At 39.8% G+C, this 20,534-nt stretch overlaps 1 protein-coding gene across 1 annotated transcript in view; it reads right to left on the bottom strand.

The window, feature by feature from the left end:
- The window catches only part of Jam2 (junctional adhesion molecule 2), a 54,711-nt gene that overhangs the window by 8,205 nt on the left and 25,972 nt on the right, over positions 1 to 20,534 (bottom strand). Inside the window, exons 2-7 of the mRNA XM_031364301.1 lie at positions 15,681 to 15,749; positions 10,559 to 10,666; positions 9,205 to 9,357; positions 5,415 to 5,614; positions 3,297 to 3,396; positions 2,239 to 2,346 (exon numbers count right to left, since the gene is read on the bottom strand). Coding sequence (XP_031220161.1) covers positions 2,239 to 2,346; positions 3,297 to 3,396; positions 5,415 to 5,614; positions 9,205 to 9,357; positions 10,559 to 10,666; positions 15,681 to 15,749 — 738 coding nt within the window. The remainder of the gene's footprint in view (positions 1 to 2,238; positions 2,347 to 3,296; positions 3,397 to 5,414; positions 5,615 to 9,204; positions 9,358 to 10,558; positions 10,667 to 15,680; positions 15,750 to 20,534) is intronic.

Below are 20,534 nucleotides of genomic sequence, written 5' to 3'. Positions count from 1 at the left end.
TTTTTGGAGGGGAAACCGGGAATGGAGAAAGTTACATGTAAATAAAGAAAATATCAAAAAAAAAATGCCATTAAAATTTAAAGTAAAATAATAATAAAGTCTCATCAGCTTATTAATGAAAAGAATAGGGTTCACATTTCTTTGGGTGTCTCAAGATAGTGTTAGTATTATTGCATAATTACAAATTTGCCTTTATAAAAAAATGAGCTTACAGGCCCTAGAAAGCCAGGTAGGAAAGAAACTGAGCTTGGTGGTATAAACCTGGAATCCCATATACTTGGGAAGCCAAAGCAGGGTGATCATAAGTTCAAAGCCAGTCTGGGCAACTTAAAAATGGGCTGGTCTCCCATCCAAGTACTAACCAGGCCCCACTCTGCTTAGCTTCCAAGATCAGATGAGATCGGGCACATTCAGGGTGTATGGCCAATAAATATAATAAGTACATAATAATTTTTTTAAAAATTTGACCATGTTGATTAGTAGCAGAGTGGTTGTCTACCATGTACAATGTCCTAGGTTCATTCCCCAGTACCAAAAAAAAAACCCCACCCCCACAAAAATGTAAAGAAAAACAGATATAAATTGGACTTGGCCAGAGGTTATAGTTTGCTAATGCTGATCCCAAACCTAATTTCAAAAGTGCAGTTCCCTTGGACAGGTTTTCTGCCATATGGAAAAGGAACTAATAGGCTAAGCTAATGAACTCATAATACCTGTGTTGACTCCTTTAGAGTTTCAAGAAATAGCTTTACTGACTCCTCATTTAAAAATCATTAGGTAGCCGGGTGGTGGTGGCAGTGGCGCACGCCTTTAATCCCAGCACTTGGGAGGCAGAGGCAGGCTGATTTCTGAGGCCAGCCTGGTCTACAGAATGAGTTCCAGGAGAGCCAGGGCTATACAGAGAAACCCTGTCTCGAAAAAAGAAAAAAATCATTAGGTATTTTTCCTAAGTAGGTAAAAATGACAAGAATTTTGCATGTTAATTTCGTTTATACTTTCACTGTTGACCAGCAGGGGAACACAGCTAGAGTCTATTGATTGAAGAGGATAGGGTAGGCCAGACTGGATTCTCATTCACAACACACTTCACTCTTTTTCTTTCATGATACAGGGTCTTAATTTGCAGACCACGTTGGCCTTGAACTTACGACCCTATTGCCTCAGCCTTTGTATGTGCTGTAATTCCTCATGTAAGCTCCATAACCAGTAGCTACACAGAAGGAATTACCTTTAATCAATTTTCATGGAAAAATTTTTGATGTATAAATGCTAATGTATAATGTAGAAATGATGTAATTACTTATAAATGATATTGGCAGCTCCTTTTGATTTTATTTCAATATGAATCATTTTCGGCCTAAATTCTAAAACTGATACCCACTATTAAATGATGGCTCTAAAACGTCTTCATGCTATAATTTATTACTTCATTTAAAAATTCAACTGCATACCCTTTTGTTAGTGCAAGAAGCTCTTGAGGTTTCATAAATTTAAATACCAGGAGTGAAGGTATATATTAAGAGAATAAAATGTTTAAATCTCAAAAATTTACGTCCAACCAATTGTGTAATCAAATGTAGTTTGAAGTTACAAAAGTTCTAAGAAGAACTAAAAGCCTTGCCTGGAAGCATCCCCAGTCCTGTAGGGTCTGTGTGTGTTCAACGGCTTTGTTTTGTAATTTTTTTGAAACAGGATCTTCTCCTGCCCCTATACTACCCTCCAGTACTGGGACCACAGGCATATACCAACACACCCAACTACATTGCTAGTTGTGGCTAGCAGTTTTCTTGATACTTGTATTAAATTAGACATTCAATATTACACAGTTCTATACTGAAACATTTCACTGATTTTTTATTTTAATGAAATTATTTATGAAATTAAAAATTAATGCCTATCATAAAAGACATAATTTCTAACATAAAAATAAGGATCTCATACCATATGTTAATATACTATAAACATCTGTCTACCTTGAATATCTTTGTGCTGTTACCCCCCAGGGATGATTCTTACACATTCCATAGAGCTCCCAGAACTTCACAAGAAGGAAGCATTGTTTGGGTGCCCAGGTGTATAACAAGCCATATGCATGTTATGGTGAACATTGTCTGTATCACAGGAGCAGTAATCATGCTCTCCAGAGTTGGTAGAACTTCACAAGAGAAAATACTTTTAAAAAAAAATCTCTATATTCAGAAGATATCATGTATCCTGAGAAGGATGAATTTAACTTACTTGAAAAGTAGCCTTTTCTCTGAGCATAGCATACACTAAGGCCACATATAGAAATCACGAAGGCCACCACAACAACAGCTGCTATGATGCCACTTACGTTGAGAACATCTGGAATGTGAAATAAAGCATGTGTGAGTTCTTGTTAAGTAGAGGGACAGATGCTATCATTAAATCCAACAGTCATAAAAACTCTCCTTGGGAGCTATGCTAATGATAACTATATGCTTCTGAACCCTACTCAACTAGGTAATTTCAATTCATGGCTCAAATTGAAAATATTTAGAGAACCAAGCTTTTACAAAATCTTAAATGTTAGAACCGGCAAGATGGTACCACGGGTAAAGGTGCTGGCCATCTAGCCCGGACACCTGAGTTCCAGCCCTGAAACCCCTCTGTGACATCTACTCACGCCTTTGGTTGGATCCCTGTTGTTGAGGATGGGAGGAGGTATGCTCCAAAACTCATTTCCTAGGAAGGACTAATGTTCTCACTCTTTTGATTCCAAAAGTCATTTTGTGAATACAATATATTATACTTACATTTTGAACAATCTAGCTCCATAACTATTCTGTGTCTTTTGGAAAACCTAGACTGCAATTAGTATAAGCTTAGTGTTTCAGGGCCTTGACACAGCCATCATCAGTGACTTACTGACAGTGACCCAGATGACTAACACTTATATGCTCATAACACACAAGCGCTGCTGTTACTATAGTGTAACCCCATGAAGAGTCTCTGCTGCAAGTAGGGAGTTGGTGGCAGCAGTTTACACGGACCCCTAACACTGCATACTATAGCACACTTAGCAGTGATTTGAAAGACAGATTGCTTAGAAAAGCATATTTTAAAACACATATTTGATAAATTAAAAACATCTGTATATATAGGCTAAATTGCCTTGCCTTGATTATAAGACAAACTAAAAATAACACTGTTGATTTGTTGTTGTTGTTTTAATCAAGTTCATTTTAAACATCTCTTCCACAGTGTCCATCCCCTTGCTCCTTTACCCATCAACTATTCCACACTCTGTTCACACACACGTTTCCCATGCTTACCTACTTGCATTCGTTTCCCAGGGCACCTGCGATGTCCAACAGAGTTCCGGGCTTCGCAGTAATACTCTCCACTGTCCATCTTGGAAATCATGTTGAATTGCTACTTATACAAAGAAAAATAAACAGACCCTTAAGCTGTAAATTTATGAGTAGGCTCGTAAAATAAATTATGTTCTTGGAAGTTTGTCACCAAGTGGGTCTGTCCTCTTGTAATGACCCAGATATTTATATTTTTCTTGTGAGTTGAGGTTTCTACCGGGACCTGCCAGGTCTTTGAGAGGTAAATAGATAGGCCTGTTTAATTTTGGCAGAGAAAGACAGGCATATCTGAGGAAGTCTGTCTCCCTCTTCTTCCATTTCTCCTGATACCTTCAACAATATCCCACTGGTATGTCGCCCAGGTTGGTCTCAAACTGTTGATGCTCACTCTTCTGTCTTCATGTAGCATCACAGTTATGTGGTCCCTCAGTATCTCTAATGTCTGGGAAATGCCATTCATAAAGGAAGGCCTCTGCAGTGAAAGGGCAAGTGTACGTTCTCAGTCACAGTGAGGTCACTTCAGGAGCAAACCACAAGCACTTTCTCCCAAGAGTCAGAGCTACGGCCAGGAAGTAGCTCAAGGCCCACGAAACCACAACTGATGTTTTTAAGATTGTAAATTACAGCAATTCCAGAGTACTTGAAAATTCTAAAAAGAAACCTCCTGGGCTGTGGTGCCACCCTCTTTAATCCTGTCACTCAGGACTCCAGGGCAGGTGGATCTCCCTGAGTTTGAGAACAACCAAGGCTACACAGAGAAAGTCTCAAAACAAAACCCAACAACGGAAGTTCAACCCTCACCACTTCTCCCTGCCACATAAGAGGTAAGAATTTGGTGGAAAAGGCTTTATAATTTGTACCGGTAGTTTTATACCCTTGGAGACTTTGTAGAAGGAAAGAAGAACAGGAGGCAGCTGAAGGGAGAAGGAGGAGCTCGCTCCAGTTTAAGCTGCCCATGGGTATAAGGTGTCCTTACCACATACCCCAAGGGCTGACTCCCCGAGGAGAATGTATCCCAGCACTTACGACTTGCCTCAGGGCTTTTATCACCCATGCAGAAAAAAATAAATCTGAAGAGTAAATATAGCAGCCGTGCCAGCAGGTTTAGGGCCCAATTTCACAGTGTAAAATGGCTCGGACCTGCTGACTGCTCCTGAAGACTGGAAACGCTAGCACATGACCTGATTCCGGGGGCAGCAACCTCCACTCCTTCCTTTACTCAGCTAGAGAAGCAGAGAGCTTTCCTGAGGGCCAGAAGACCTGGCTTGGCCTGACACTGCGCCAGGAGAAAGAATAAATGGAAACCACCTACCTCTCTTTCAAAATTCCTAAGACTCATTAGTCTCACCTAGAAAAGGTTGGTAGGTTTTTTTTTTTTTTCATAATACTTGTGGTAGTGATTCTGCATTGCTGGAAACAAAATATTTAAAACCCAACGAGATGTCATCTTGATTGAAAGCAAAAGGTTTCAAATTAAATGATCTGATTTTTCCCCCTTTCCTACCTCTAGTCTGAAAAAAATCACAGATGGAAAAGTAAAAATAGTCATGAAATTTGAACAGCTTATTTAAGGAACTCTATCAGTTATCTCTCCAGATAGGTAAGCCACAGAGACTACAGTGAAGGATCTGGATCCATGAGAGAGTTTACTGACTCAGACACCCTAGCATGGCTTTCCTAGGTCACTGTTTCCACATGGTTAGCACTGAGGGTCGGCTCTCTCCAGCTGAGTTTTTTGTGCATTTCCTCTGTGGTTAAAATTGAGATTGAGGTTGGTGATTTTCCAGACTATGGGGGTAGATAGCTACAGAGTCTTTCCTGATCCATCATGGAAAAGGTTTGGCCTGCCCTGAGATGCTGGTCACGCCCTGTTTGCTTAGCTCCCTGGTTTTCTATTCCATCTTCCCACTTCCCACAGTAGTCTGTTCTATCATTTCTTTACACATGTACCATCCTTTTTCCTGCTGCCACCTCCTCTCTCCACTTAGCAAGCAATGAGCTTCATCTCCTATTATGTATAATTTAAAGTTCTAATAAACGTTTATATAGACAGTAGTTTAATACCTGAAACAACCTTACCAGAATTCCAGATTTTGTATTCATTGTGTATGAGCTGTTGTTGTGTATGCCACCTTTTGGATTCCCTAGCAAACTGGTGCCATCTTTGAACCATATGTACTCAGGGGCTGGATTTCCTTCTTTATCTTGACATCGTAGCTCTACAACACTTCCACTCATGACAGAAGTGGGTACTTCACATGAAGGAACAGCAGGAGCCACTGAGCAATGGAAGCCAAATAGTCCAGATTATTCATTAGCTGAGCATGGGTTTCAATGGTCTGTATTGAGTGGACAACTGAGACACATACGGGCCACTGTACATGTTTTCTTGTTTTCTTGAGTGCACAATATACCATATTTTTACTTTTCTTGCTGCTAGGTAGGTTATATACATTACTTTGGCCAAAGGAATATAAGTTAAAGTGATATGGCCATTTTTGTATCTGATCTCTTAAAATTTCACATATGCTTCGTTTGTTCACCTTATTCTCATCTACTACTAAGTAGTTATCAATATACTTGAACTTCGAAAACTACATGTTGAGAGTGGCAGTCATGTCTTTTTCTGAGTCTCTTCATTTCATAAAGTAGGACGTTACGGTTTGAATATGAAATACCCTCTATGGGTTGGCTCATGGGTTGGAACCTGGCCCACAGCTGCTGCTGGTGTTTGGGAAGGTTCTAGGACACTTGTGAGGAAGTGTGTCACTGAAGACTCTCCTGGAGGTGTAAAGCCTAGTCCCACCTCTGGCCCCTCTCTGCTTCCTGGTCTGCCAAGATGTGAGCAAGCAGCCTCATGTTCCCTCTTCCACAGAGGAGCTGCCCCCATCTCCACAGCTTCCCTACCATGCTGGACTTGCATCTACTCAGTACATGAGCCTTCTTTAAGTTGCTCCTTGTCATGTAGGTGGTCACAGAAATCAGGAAAGTGACTAATAAAAATTTGCACCAAGAACTGGAACCATTGCTGGTGGACCCTCATAGACCACATGGCTTATAAGCCTTAGGAACCAATGTGCAGGATTGTAATAGAGTTTGGAGCTGTAGACTAAAGTGCTATAATGCTATAAATGGAGATTAATGGGTCATTCTGTGAGAGTGTAGAAGTGTGGCAACAGAAGGGTGAACAGTAAAGATTGTGCTTTTTTAAGGCTTGAGGGGGGATCAAGGACTCAACTTGTATTAGAAATTAGATTAGAGGGTATTAATATTAGTATTGACAAAGAATCTGGCTTCTTTCTGCCAGTGTCCTGAAAACTTGAGTGAGACTGAGCTTTAAAGTAGTAGTTCAAGTTGTTTGGCAGAGGAAATGTCAAGACAGTCTAGCATCCAAGCTAGGCATGGTAACCATGGTAACCCCACGATTCTTGTCATATTTACAAGAGAAAGGTAGAAAGATGTGAAAGTGAAGGTTAGCAAGGAAAGGTGCACAGAGATGTTTAAACTGCAGGCAGGGAGGGAAACGGAATTCAGACAAAACAGTTAGTTGTAATTGTTAAACACACTGGTACCCTGAAGGAAGAAAGGGTGTCTTGAGGGAAAACCCATTTATCTTGAAGAGCTCCATGCTGTAACAATTCAAACTCAGTGGAAGGAGCATTCCTGAAAACACAGCCTCATAGGTATCATTGGGTAAAACAGGCATCAAGGGAAGAGTTTTTCCTGAGTTCAGTAGCAAAGGTACACAGAGGCCACTTTCTATCTATCTATCTATCTATCTATCTATCTATCTATCTATCTATCTATCTATCTATCTATCTATCTACATATCTACCTATGTATGGTCTGTGCTCCACGAAAGTCAGGACACATCTTGAGCAGGATACAATTCTTGGCATTAGACATTACATCTATGGGGTGGTATTTTTGTGGGGTTTTTGTTTTTTGTTTGTTTATTTTTTGTTTGTTTGATTGGTTCTTTTTAAACATTCTGGTTCAAGAGAAAGGCAGTAATGCCAGCATCCCAGAGAGCTCTGCAATATCTGTGTAGCGTGTCAGATTCTGTGCATGGAGCTGCTGTGTGAGCAGTGTGTGAAGCTATGAAGGCAAAGCCTGAGTTGTAGTGAACCCCTGGGATATTAGAATCATAAAAGGCTCTCACTGTAAAAACATTCAGGTACCAAATGGAGCTATCCCCAATGAGAAGCCCTGAAACTGAACAATGGGGCTGTCCAAAGTCATTGATCCCAGAAGATCCCACCAAGAGTTCCCATAGTAGACATAGAGCTGGGTACTTTTCTTTCTGCCGTGGCCTTGCTTTGGCACGGCCTTTCCTTGATATACCCCATTAGTCTCTTTTGGAATAGGAATGTTTATTCTGAACATTGCATTTTAAAGTTTTATTTCATAAGGGTTGACAGGCAATTGCCTTGAACAATTTAAGACTTCAGACTTTATAACAGTGTTTGGACCACGAGACTAGTGACTTTTGAAGTTAGACTTAAAGCATATCCCCTTATTAAATATCCATGAGTGTTTGGGACTCAGGGGCAGAACAATAAGATCTGAATATGAAGTGACTCAATGGGCTCATGTGTCTGAACACTTGATCTCCAGCTGTTATCACTTTTGAAGATGTTGTGGAAACTTTAAGAAGTGGGGTCTTTTACCTTATCATATTATACTATAAAATACTTTTTAAATAAAGGAAAAAAATGGAGAAAGTGGGTCGTAGGGACTTGAACTAAAATAGAATTTAGTAGTTGTGGTAGTTTGAATAGGAATGGCCTCAACAGATTCATGTGCTTGAATGCTTGGCTCATAGAAAGTGGTATTAATAAGAGTTGTGGCCTTGGAGGAAGTGTGGCCTTGTTGGAGGTGTGTCACTGTGGGGGTGGGCTTTGAGGTCACCCAGTATGATACACAGTTTCCTTCTGCTCCCTGCTGATTAAGATGTAGAACTCTTGGCTCTTTCTCCAGCACCACGTCTGCCTGGATGCTCCTCTTGCTTCCTACCATTATGTTAATGGACTGAACCTCTGAACCTGTAAGCCAGCCCCAATTAAATGCTTTCCCTTACAAAGAGTCGGATGACCATGATGTCTCTTCATAGCAATAAAACCCTAAGTAAGATCATAGATAACTATTAATAATCTCCTGGAAAACTCAGGACTGACACTGGTAGGCAGAATTCTGATAGTCTCACAATATCTCCATCTTCAGTATATATACATGGTCTCTCAGTAATTAAATTATATTTATATATTTTATATACAATTATATTTATAAAGCCTATGAAGAAATCTGGAAGACATAACTAAGATTTCTAATCCATTCTCTGTAATATAGAAATGTGGATATGACCACACAACATAGTGGTTTTAATGATTTATTTATGTATATTTAATGCATATGAATGTTTTGCCTGTATGTATATGCCCCAAAAGCATGCAGTACTTCTGAAAGCCAGAAGAGGGTAGAAGATCTTCAGGACCTGGAGTGACAGAGTTTGTGAACCACCATGTAGATGCTAGCAAATGAACTTGGGCCAAACTGGGTTATCTGTAGGAGCATCAAGTGCTCTTAACCACTGCTGGCCCATTTCTCCAGACCCTAGCATGAACTTTTTAAATTCAGGGTTCATACTAGTTAATTATTGAAGGAAATGTGTAATAATTTAAAGTACAAAATGGATCCAGCATGCCTCTGTTGCACTGAAGACGAAAGGTTGAGGTTACAGGGAACTTAGATAATACCGTCCAGGCTACTGAAAAGCAAACAAACAAAACCCCAAATCTTTCCCCAAATCATCCCCTGGGAAATGAGGATGGGACAGCTGACAGTCATTACATCTGTGTGTGTACATTACCCAGTACTTCTAGCATGACCGTATCTTCCTGCAGGTTCTGGCCTTGCTCAGTTGGAGCACTGACTTCACAGCGATACTCTCCAGCATCATGCCTTGTAACATTTTTGATTCGTATATTGAAATCTATCATCTCAGCACGGTCTTTAAAGTCACCTTTTGGGGAAAAAAGACAATAACATTAGAAATAATCAAGCAACTTTCTATGCAGTATCTTCCTCAAGTCACTTCATTCAAAACTAAAGCATTTGTTTTCCTGGTAAAAACTTAATTTTAGACTTTGAACTTACATGTGCATATTATACATTTTGTAGGACATTTTAAAACATCTCTCCCTCAGTGTCCTTGTCTCTGTCTCTCTGTTTCTCTCTGTGTGTCTGTCTCTGTTTCTCTGTCTCTCTCTCTCTCTCTCTCTGAGACAGGGTCTCACTGTAGAACCCTGGCTGGCCTGGAGCTCTCTAAGTAGACCAAGTTGCTCTTGAACTCAGAGCTCACCTACCTCTGTCTCCTGACTGCTGAGATTAAAGGTGTGTGCCACCAAACCTGGCACCATATTTTGTTTAAAAAAAAAAAACTCCACCAACTGCCTGCCCTGACACCTTTCTAGTATCGACTTCTGCTTTCAACAAATGAAGAGTTTGATTTAACTGGTAGAGTGTGAAAGACATGTACAAAAAAATGAAAAGTACTTGCTAAAAGTTATTTTAGCTAATGGTCTAACTCTCCAATCTCCACTGTAACTAGTAGTCCACAGTCCTAACTCTCCTGGATACTCAGTGGTAGGCTTGCTGTCTAGAGAGAAGTGGGAAGACAGGGTAAGGCCATTACAGCTCAGCAGGAACCCTACATCCAATCTTATTGTTCTGTTTTTGTTTGGTTGGTTGGTTTTTGTTTTGTTTTTGTTTTTGTTTTTGTTTTTGAGACGGTCTGTCTTTATAGGCCTGGCTTTCCTGCTAATGTAGACTGTCCTGGCCTTAAACTCACAGAGAGCATCCTCCTGCCTTTGTCAGTAGAGTGCTCAGATTAAAGGCATGTGCTATCATGTCTGGCTCAATCTCAGATCAGCCTTTTTCTTTTTCTCCTCCTATCAACAGTTTAATTTACTAGGCCAGCAAAATGTTTGTATTTTGTGTTAAGCAAGCAACAGTCCCAGGACTCAGGGGAATTCACCTTCTTTTGATCTGTCTGGTGTTCGACCATGTGGTATTTTAGTCTCAGACACTACTCACTTCATCTCACACTTACAGAAACACATTTTCAGTAATCAGTCCTGTCCTGTACCTGTTTCTGAGCTAAAGGATCTGGGCTGTCCTTGGTGTCTCTTCACTCTGGCCTCCTCCAATCTACACTTCCTTACCTTGGAGAGCCTGTTGATAGTAGACCAAGGAAACACCCTGACCCAACTTCTTCCACTCCAGTCTGGATGAAGTGGTCTTCTTTGGGGTTTTACAAGCTAAAATAGCCTCTAGAAACAATAGGAAAATGAGGATTTTTTAATGGTTCCTATGAGTTTGTACTTTATTTAACTAAAAAAAAAATAAATAAATAAAACATCTTTAAATTATTATTATTATTTTTTTTTCATTTCCATCTATCACTCATTTCCACCCAGACAAGCAAACACACACATAAATACATCATGTCAGTAGGTGCCATGTTGATTTAACCCAAAGATGAATTGGGAGCATGATGGCTCTTCTCTGTGATAATTATGCCACATAATTCTGCTTTCTCTAGTTGGGGAATCTGTGTTTTGACCATTGAAATGGGATGGCAGTTCACAGAATTGTGAGTCCTCAAAAGGGCTCACATATGCAAAGCATACATGTCTAAACACTGTGTTTTACAAACAGCAACGTAATTATTCACTTGTTATTCTAAATCTCAGCATCTGAGGAGTCTACAGTTTGCTGGAAGATGCAGGTAAGATATCACTCTAGGCAAAATTGAGGGGCATTAAGAGTGGGGTCTAAGCCAGGCAGTGGTGGCACACACCTCTGATCTTAGCATACAAGAGAAAGAGGGAAGCGAATCTCTGTGAGTCTGAGATCAGCCTAGACTATAAAGTTAGTTCCAGGACAGCCAAGGCTATACAGAGACTCCCTATCTTGAATAAAACCAAAAAAATAATAAATTAAAAAAAAATAGGTCTAGGAAGAGTACTTTGCATTTGTACCTAAGAAAGATACTTATTTCATTCCAGCCTATGCTGGGAAAATACACAGAAATTCCTCACAGGATACATTCTCATTCTGTTCCCTTGTGACTCACTCTATGAATATATTAATATAGGGCTATATTTTATATTGTAGGCTCCTACTGCAAAATGACTGCCTATAACTTTGTCTCAACCTGGATCAACTATTAAAAGATTAATCTTCTCATCAATTTGACTCCAGTTTGGCAAAGGTCACTTTTATTACAGTGAATTTATGATATTTACATCATTTAAGAGTCTCTGGAAACTCTAGGGGAATCACCTTTTTTGACTGTCCAAACAAGACAACTAGGGGACGGTAGACCAATGCCAAGCAGAAGCTCTAGTTACAAAGATTTAAAAGTACATTTCAACCAGGTTCCTTGGAGGATCAACTTCATATCTGAGTATTTTTTTTAACCCTAAGGCATGGGGTTTGACCTAAAACAAAACAAACAAAAATCCCCAAAGGATCTTTAACTGAGAGAAAAATTAGGTTAAAATTGTTTACCTGTGTCTGATTTTGGTGTTTAAGAACATTTCGTGCTATTTTTTAACAGTCCCAATTTTATATGCACAGTCATGGACAAAAATGTCTATAGGCACATGTTTGAAACACAGTAGTTCTGGCTGATGACAGATAAGGGGTCATTGTTGTTATATGTAGCCTTTTCGGTGTGTCTAAATTTTCTATTGTACTTCTACTGACAGAAATAAGGTGAAAGGTAGTAGGAAACTGGCTGGGGGAAAAAGAGGGCAAGAAAAACAGAACCAGGAGCTGTTTTAAGGATGCTTAAAGGTTTAAGCTTCTGCACCACACAGAGCAATCATTTTCAGAGGTGTTTACAACTATGCTACAAAGACAAATGTGTGCTAAGGGACCTGTCTGAGGAAACCGTTCTGTTCTGTTGATTAAGGAGAAAGGGTGGTAACTTCCGGAGGCTTGAGTTTTAGATAGGTTTCCTTCCCGTATTTTGTTGAGTTTTCCAACAATTACGCACACACCCACACTCATTTTCACTATTTCTCTGTGACTTACTCCTTTATCTTAAGAGATAACTTTACACTGCACCACATTTTTTTGTATAGTTAACCAAACACACACACACGCACACACACACATACACACACAAATACCATCCCTTTTGGTTTCTTCTGACTCTCCCCTCACTGCTCTGTGGAAAAACTTGAGGAAATCCTATTAGAAAATAGGACCATTTTTTTTCTCCCTACCTACTGATTTGACTTTAGTCTTCTTCTCACTGAGCATATATAATGTGAAAAAGTGACCTATCCGGTTGTCCAAAATTTGTTCAGTAATATTGTGTGGCCAACGTTGTCAGTGGGCAGAGCAGGAATCCTTTGCCATTTGGGATCTGACTATCTAGCTGAGAAAGTTAGGCCAACAAGCAACAAGCCTGCCAGGAGACTGAGGGAGACAAAAGCAGCATCAGGGGAGCATGGACACAGTGTACAAATCAAAGATGGCCTCAGAGGAGGTCATGTCAGACCAAAGCTTTAGAAGGCAGGAAACTTAGTTTTCTTTTTGTTTTGTTTTGTTTTATTTTTCCAGACAGGGTTTCTCTGTGTAGCCCTGGCTGTCCTGGAACTCACCCTGAAGACCAAGCTGGCCGTAAACTTAGAAATCCCCCTTCCTCTGCCTCCCAAATGCTGGAATTAAAGGCGTGTGCTGCCACCAGTGCCTGGATAGAGAACTCAGTTCTAACAGCCTTTGAGAAGTCTCAAGCCTTTGCATAAGGGAGTAGTCAAGGCCGAGGGCCCTAAGTCATCAGCACCTTGACATTGGGTGTTAAATACAGACAGTGAGAGCACTAGACCCATGGAGCTAACATCTCAGGATAAAGAAGCCAGATGCTAACTTTCCCTCTTGCCTTCCACAGAATTCAAAACTGGCAAATTTTTCCACATCTGGCTTCTGGGTTGTAGACATGGTAGCTCACAGCACAGGCCATCAACTTAGACCTTTGTGTCCATCATACTTATATCAGTGAAATGATAAACTAATAATTCATGTCACAGTTACATATGTATATACATAAGTATGCACACATATATATTGTTTGATGCACATTATATCTTGCGTACGGCATGTGCTCTATGACTGGTCTTCATTGTTTTCTTCCATGGGGAAATTAGTTTTAACTGTACACTTGCCTCAACATGATAGAAGTCCATACACCACACCGCCATGTCTTACACTTATATTGCCCAAATCTGAACTAAAATATCACCTCTGTTTTTGATAGTAAAACAGTCAGTTTTGACATAAATCGTATTTTTTCACACAAGACACATTTAATGCACAAAAAGGTGCAAACATTTTCTTCTAAGGTGGATTATGTTGTCAAAACATCTCTTTAATCTTCATTGAAAATAATGACTATTGTTTAAGAAATTAGATATTGTGAAAGATATTAAACTCTGATTAGTAAGTTTCGGGCTCAGATGCTGTAGAGAGCTACTCATGGGATGGACAAGCCTGGCAGTGCTGCCCTGATTTCCAGCTTAATCTGCTTTTGGCAGCACCGTGAGGAGAGACAGACTAGCAGGCCTGAGGAGCAGGGATTCATTCACAGTTTCTTGACACCAGAGAATCATGGGGGGAGGGACCTGAATGAAATATGTTTCACATGTACAAATCACAAAATGTCACAGACTTTAAAATTACTTCAAAAAATACCCCTAGACAAAAATGTGTAAGAAACTAGAAATTAATTTTTGCTTAATGGAGAGCCAAATTGGAATAAGCAAGGCGCGAGTGAAAGCACGCTCTAAGTAAGAGAGCAGAAACAAAGGAAGGAAACAGTAAACGTTTATTCTGGAATTAGATTTGTCTGTCTGTCTGTCTCTGTCTGTCTGTCTGTGTGTGCACACATCAAGGCCAGCCAGCGCCTTGTACATGATAAGCACTGGCCTTGCCATAAAATAATTTCTCACTAGGCAAAGCAACTTGATCCCTGAGATTAACTTTTGATGGCAATAAATTATTGAAGGATTTTTCTATATTAAAAATAAATCATATCTTTAAAAAGTAATGCCAAGTAGGCACAGGATATCACTTTGGAGTCTAGAGAGGAGTGGTAGGTTTTTGTTGTTGGGGTTTTTTTTGTTTGTTTGTTTGTTTTTTGTTGTTTTGTTTTTGAGACAGGGTTTCTCTGTGTAGCCCTGGCTGCTCCTGGAACTCACTCTGTAGACCAGGCTGGCCTCAAACTCAGAAATCTGCCTGCCTCTGCTTCCCAAGTGCTGGGATTAAAGGTGTGCACCACCACTGCCCGGCTCTGGCGGTGGTTTTAAGAACTGAGTACCACTGAAGTGTTTACATTTTAAAGTGTCAGATGGTAAAGTTGTCATAATTTTGCCTCAGTGTTTCAAAAATAGAGTAAGAATAAAGGGTGCAATTTTGACATTTTAATAGATATTCAAACCCAGCCATGTACAGCCCGGGACTGGCTGGACCTGGGGAAGTGCCCCTGGGAAAGCCAGTAGAAGGAGGAGCTTCACTTTCTTTGACTCTGGAGGTCACTCTCTCCTGCTGTGCATACTCTCTGCTTTTTCAGTCTCCCTTCTGGCGTGCTGCCCAGCTCTGCTTAACCTCCTGTAAGCACACCAGACATTGAATCACTCTTGGGCGTTAGCTTCCTCTTAGCCACCTTCCTCCTTCAAAACCAACCCACACTAAAGTGTGTTGTCTCAGCTTCCTTATGTTAGTATATTACAACTGAAAGACTTTAACTGAAATACCCAAAGGCTTTACCTTTTACCATCTTAATTATGTACTGCCTAGGTGACCTAATAGAGCTTCTAGCATCCATTATCTCGATAATCTTTGAAGACAGTATGCCTGAAGGCCAAAATTCCTCTTCAGGTGAGCAGACCAGTCCTGACTGGTGGTAACATAGCTGCCAGAGTGGCCATAAGAAGCTCCAAGTATGAGATAAATGCCATCACAAGAACTAGACAGAACACACAAGAAGAAAAATAAGGTGTGAGAAGGCAGTAAGTTGGCTCAGCAGTTCAAAGGCTAACTACAGAAGCCTGGAGTCCTGAGCTTGATTCCTGGAATCCATATGAGATAAAACTGATCGCACAGAGAGAGAGAGAAAAAGAGAGACAGAGAGAGAGAAAGAGAGGGGTGAGGAAAGAGAGAGAAAGAGAGAGAGAGAGGGGAGTAAGCAGAAGATCTAAGACATAGCATCATGTACATACCATCATCATGAGGCATGCAAACAGATGAATGCATTTAAACCTGTGAATGCTATACCTTGGTATTCTATTACTGTAACTTCTTGTCGGTGGTCTTTTGATGCAGAAAATCCATTTGCCTTATGATCTGAAAGAATAAAATCAATGGATAATATAAGAGGTTTGCTTTCAAATATTTCATTGGGATACAGCACTGTACAAAGCCAGCCTAAACTGAGTAACCATTGTTATATAATTCATACCACATAAAACATAAAATAAGAAGACAGGGAAAGCATGCCACGCATGTCACTTTCCTTTCTTTGTGGTGGTTTGGGCTTTTAGATATTTCCCAAGCAGAACAGACATGAGAAAGTGCATTCTCCTCAGCCCCTCTGGAAACCAGGATGCCCTTAATTTACCTTATTTATGCAAGATAGTGTCCATCTACCCATTCATGTATCTATTCACCCAACCATCCACCCATCCACCTATCTACCCATTCACCCACTCATCTATCCAACCACATATTTATCCACCTATCCATTCATCCACCAATCTGCTCACTCACCAAATCATCCATTTATTCACCCACTCACTCACCCATCAACTTATCATCCACATATCTCTCCACCCACATATCTATCCACCTACCTTTCATCCATCCACCCATCCATCTATTCACTCACTCACCTACGTGTCTATCCACCCACCATCCATCCACCCATCCATCCATCCATCTATCCATCCATCCAGAAATAGGTTGTTAGAGAAGACTCAACCCTCTTTTTAAACTTTTTTATCTTCTCACTCACTCAATTACCTTTTTTTTTTTTTCTTCAAACACAAACAACAATTCCTCCAGTAAAATCCTTCAAAATCCCTATCACTAGTTCTGATAGCTCTTCTGGTATGAAACTAACAAACCTCTTTCTACTAGACACCTAGATCTCCTTTCTCTAGTTCCACCACAAATTCGTGGGCAAAAATAATGCATCAGCTTGATGCAAACTTTCAATTATAATGAAGGGCATCACAGCACACAGGGTCGCTCCTACCAGCAGCTCAAAGTTTTTCCAGGATATATGTATATCTTTGCATCCATATAGCCTGAGTGTCTTCCACCCACTTTAATACTTTGGACTATTTGTCTTTTATGCTCTTTGCCCTTTGCTGCATTCACCAATGTTCCTTGTCTCATGAGGGCACATAAATAACCCAAATAAAGCAGGAGAAAAATAAGACACCCCTTGCCTCATCACCTTAAAAAAAAAAACCACTGGTCAGGATAGACATGGAAAAAATTTGACAGCTTAGGTAAGCATTTGGGAAAACCACCATTACTAAAATACGCCTGCTCCCCAGACCCGTGGTAGACAGAGGAAGTGAGTTAGCAGGCATGGATCTTGGTATACGCTATAGTAAAAAAATAATGGTTAGCATGTATTAGGTTCTTATGTGTCCCGCAAACATCTCCAGTGCTTCCGAAGTATATACTCATTTAACTCCAAAGAATTTTCTGTGGCTATAGATTGAATATGAAATGCTCCCCCAGGATAGATACCTAGCTTGTGGTTGTATTTTGGGAGGTCCTGGGAACTTTTATTGGGTGTGGCTTAGTTGTAGGAAATTAGTCACTGGGGTGAAGTATTAGAGCTGGCTTGCCCTTGGCCTCTTCCTGTCTACTGCTTTCTGTCCACCATGGGTTGAAGAAAGTTGTCCTTGTCTACCCCATAACTGTGCTGCCACAAGGTTCTGCCCAAGCTGCTCAGGCCAACCAACCAGAAAACCATGAGCTAAAAAAAGATGTTCCCACCTTAAGGTTTTTCCCAAGCATCTTGGTTGTAGCTACACCCATGCGCAATGATAAAGAACCACGGGAATCTCAGAAAGCTCTTGATCAGGGTTTCTCAGGACTGATACTATGACCTTTGAGGTCAGATAGCTTCTTGTAGGAGTCTGTTCTTTACACTAACATGAACTTATACCATAGAGGCAGGTATCACCTTGCCCATTGTCCTGACATCTAAAAATGTAGAGATGGACAAATAAATCTGTATTGGAAGTGTGGTGTGTAAATCCTTCTTGGTTGAAAAATCCTGCTCCAGTCAGGCTAGCTTAAGAACCATGTATAGAAATAAGCCAACAGACCAAAGGGGAACAGAGAATGGTAAGCTCAAGGATTTTAAAGTTCTTGGGAAGTTGAAATTTTGTAATGATGAAAAATAATTTATTACATTTCTGGGAAGGTTCTCTTTGTGTTGTTCTCCATTTAATGATAAAAGCTCTGAATATCTCTGTAATAATTATGACTCCAAACTTGAAGAGTTTTGAAACTTTCAAAGGACACTTTGAAACAACTGAGTTAGTGTTCCACAGCAGGTCTTGATCATGACTAACAAGTCTTGTTGAGTTTTGAAGTATGTTACTAGACTTTTTAGACAAAACAATAAAAACAAATATTCTCTGGAAACCAGTTAAGGGGAAATCTGAGCAACAGTGGAAGAGATAATTTTTCTCCCTTCACATTGTCCTGGCTTTGAACCCTCCAAACTCCACACGCCTACTGAGAGTGTTTATTTTCTTCAGCTGGCTTGACAATTGCCATTTATCTAGGAACATTTCAGTATAATCTGAGACTGGGAGGTTTGGTAGCTAGGTTATATGATTCAAAATAGGAACATGAATTTTTTTCTTCTTTTTTGCTAATTCCAATTTTCTCTTTTTTTGGTTTTTTCGAGACAGGGTTTCTCTGTATAGCTCTGGCTGTCCTGGAACTCACTCTGTAGACCAGGCTGGCCTCGAACTCAGAAATCTTCCTGCCTCTGCCTCCCAAGTGCTGGGATTAAAGGCGTACACCACCACCACCCAGCTTAATTCCAATTTTCTACTTACTAAAACTTGTGTTAAAAAATATTTTTAAAAAATTTCAAAGATCACTAAAAGTCCTATGGAAAATAACTATGGAAAATAACAAGTTGTACTCACTCATAAATTTTCATTAATGTATTTCAAGGTTTAAAACTTTTATGAATTTATTAATTCATTTTAATTATGAATTTTATTTAGTCTTATAACAGTATACATTAAGATGATCATATAAAAATACGATCATTTCTATCTCCATTTACTACCCTCTAACTCTTCCTATATCCTGAAAACACATCTTTCCCCCTCTCAACCTCACGTCCTATGTGTGTGTGTGTGTGTGTGTGTGTGTGTGTGTGTGTGTGTGTGAACTGGTGAGCTGAGTTTGATTCCAGAACTCCATGGTAGAAGGGAAAAACAGGCACACACACACACAATGAAAACAAGTTTTACCTTGGTCTATAATAGACTTGGGCTGTGTTTTATAGACATAGTCTTCCCACAAATCTGGACTTCCTTTGTGTTACAATTTTGATCAGAGATGATGATAATAAAATATCCAACTGATAGCAGTGGCAATAGAAACCTGTTGCGTTTTCTATCCTAATGAGCATGAGTGTTCTTTTCTTGCCTCTGTGCCCTGTGCTTTCCAGATTTGAAGTTGTCCCTTTGATTACACCGCAGATCCAGTCATGAACATCCCAAATAACCATTTCACCTCAATTATGACAAGTGCTCTTTCCCACTCCATATTTGACACACACACAAAAAAAAACTTTGTTATGGTCTTTTAATATTTATTTGAGTGAATTTCAAAACTTGGGACCTTCTTCTAGTTGCACACACTATCCTGATGTCCTTTGATTGTTTCAGGACACAGATCCATTTTTTTAAAAAGATTTTTTTAAAAAAAGATTTATTTATTTATTTTACATATGAATATACCATTGCTCTCTTCAGACACACCAGAAGAAGGCACCAGACCCCATTACAGATGGTTGTGAGCCACCATGTGATTGCTGGTAATTGAACTCAGAACCTCTGGAAGAGAAGTCAATGCTCTTAACCACTGAGCCATCTCTCCAGTCCCAGGACACAGATCCAAAAGTCCCAGAGATTAAAGTGTGTGCAGATATTCATCAAGCCGTTTTTTAAATCTGTTGTTTGACTGGCCCAAGCACCTGTCTGTTTTGCATCAGCTCACAGATGGGGATGTAGGCTCATTTTTTAAAATGAGAGTATGTCAAAGAAGTGCCTTTATCAAAAGAAAAAGGAAATTATAATCCTCGGATTTACAAGAAATGAGGGTAGCTAAATGTGAATGATCTTGGCCTGCTGATCACAAGCATGACAGTCAAACAATGCCAGACCATTGTTTCCACGTTCTGCATTTTAAAAGAAATGGTTCTTGTTCTTTCGGCTTCCTGAAGATTAATCAAAGGAAACCTGAAGCAACAATAAGCAAGGCAGTTCCCCTTGGCTTTCAGATGCCTTCTGTAAGCATTTATGTGAGTGGACTATGATTGGTACCACACGTGGCAAATGTAAAGGCTCAGATTCTTTATGTCTTCATCTTACTAGACACATGCAACATAAAATATATACAACCTTTTATGTTAACGGTCAAAGTTCAATAGAGCTCATGAATGTACACATGAACTCATGTCTCGTATAATATTCTCAGTGTTTTAAAGGTGAAATTATCAGACCACAGTCTTTGGAGACCACTTCATTTATCCAAGCAAGCCCTATGGTCATCGAACTGGGGAGCTAAATAAACCTGTTAGTAAGAAGCCCATAATGATATGCCCTGTGAAAGGCAGTATAAGAAAGTGTCCTCCTTATGCTAGGCAAATAGCTAAATGAGAAGAGCTCCCGCCTAGCATGTATAGCCCTTGGTTTAATTCCTAGTACTATGAAGAAATAAAAAATAAAAATGATATTCTTGAAAATTTTACAAAAATGAGCCATCTGCCACCGTGCTCCACCTGCCAGCACCACGTGGCACCTACTAATATTTTCTTTAGAAAAGTTAAGTTCTTCTTATGACATAGGCTTTCTAGGT

Source organism: Mastomys coucha, unplaced genomic scaffold, assembly GCF_008632895.1.
Source record: "Mastomys coucha isolate ucsf_1 unplaced genomic scaffold, UCSF_Mcou_1 pScaffold12, whole genome shotgun sequence".
Lineage (NCBI taxonomy): Eukaryota > Metazoa > Chordata > Mammalia > Rodentia > Muridae > Mastomys > Mastomys coucha.
The sequence above is the reverse complement of the archived record's forward strand: the minus strand, read 5'-3'. Positions and strand labels throughout refer to the sequence as shown.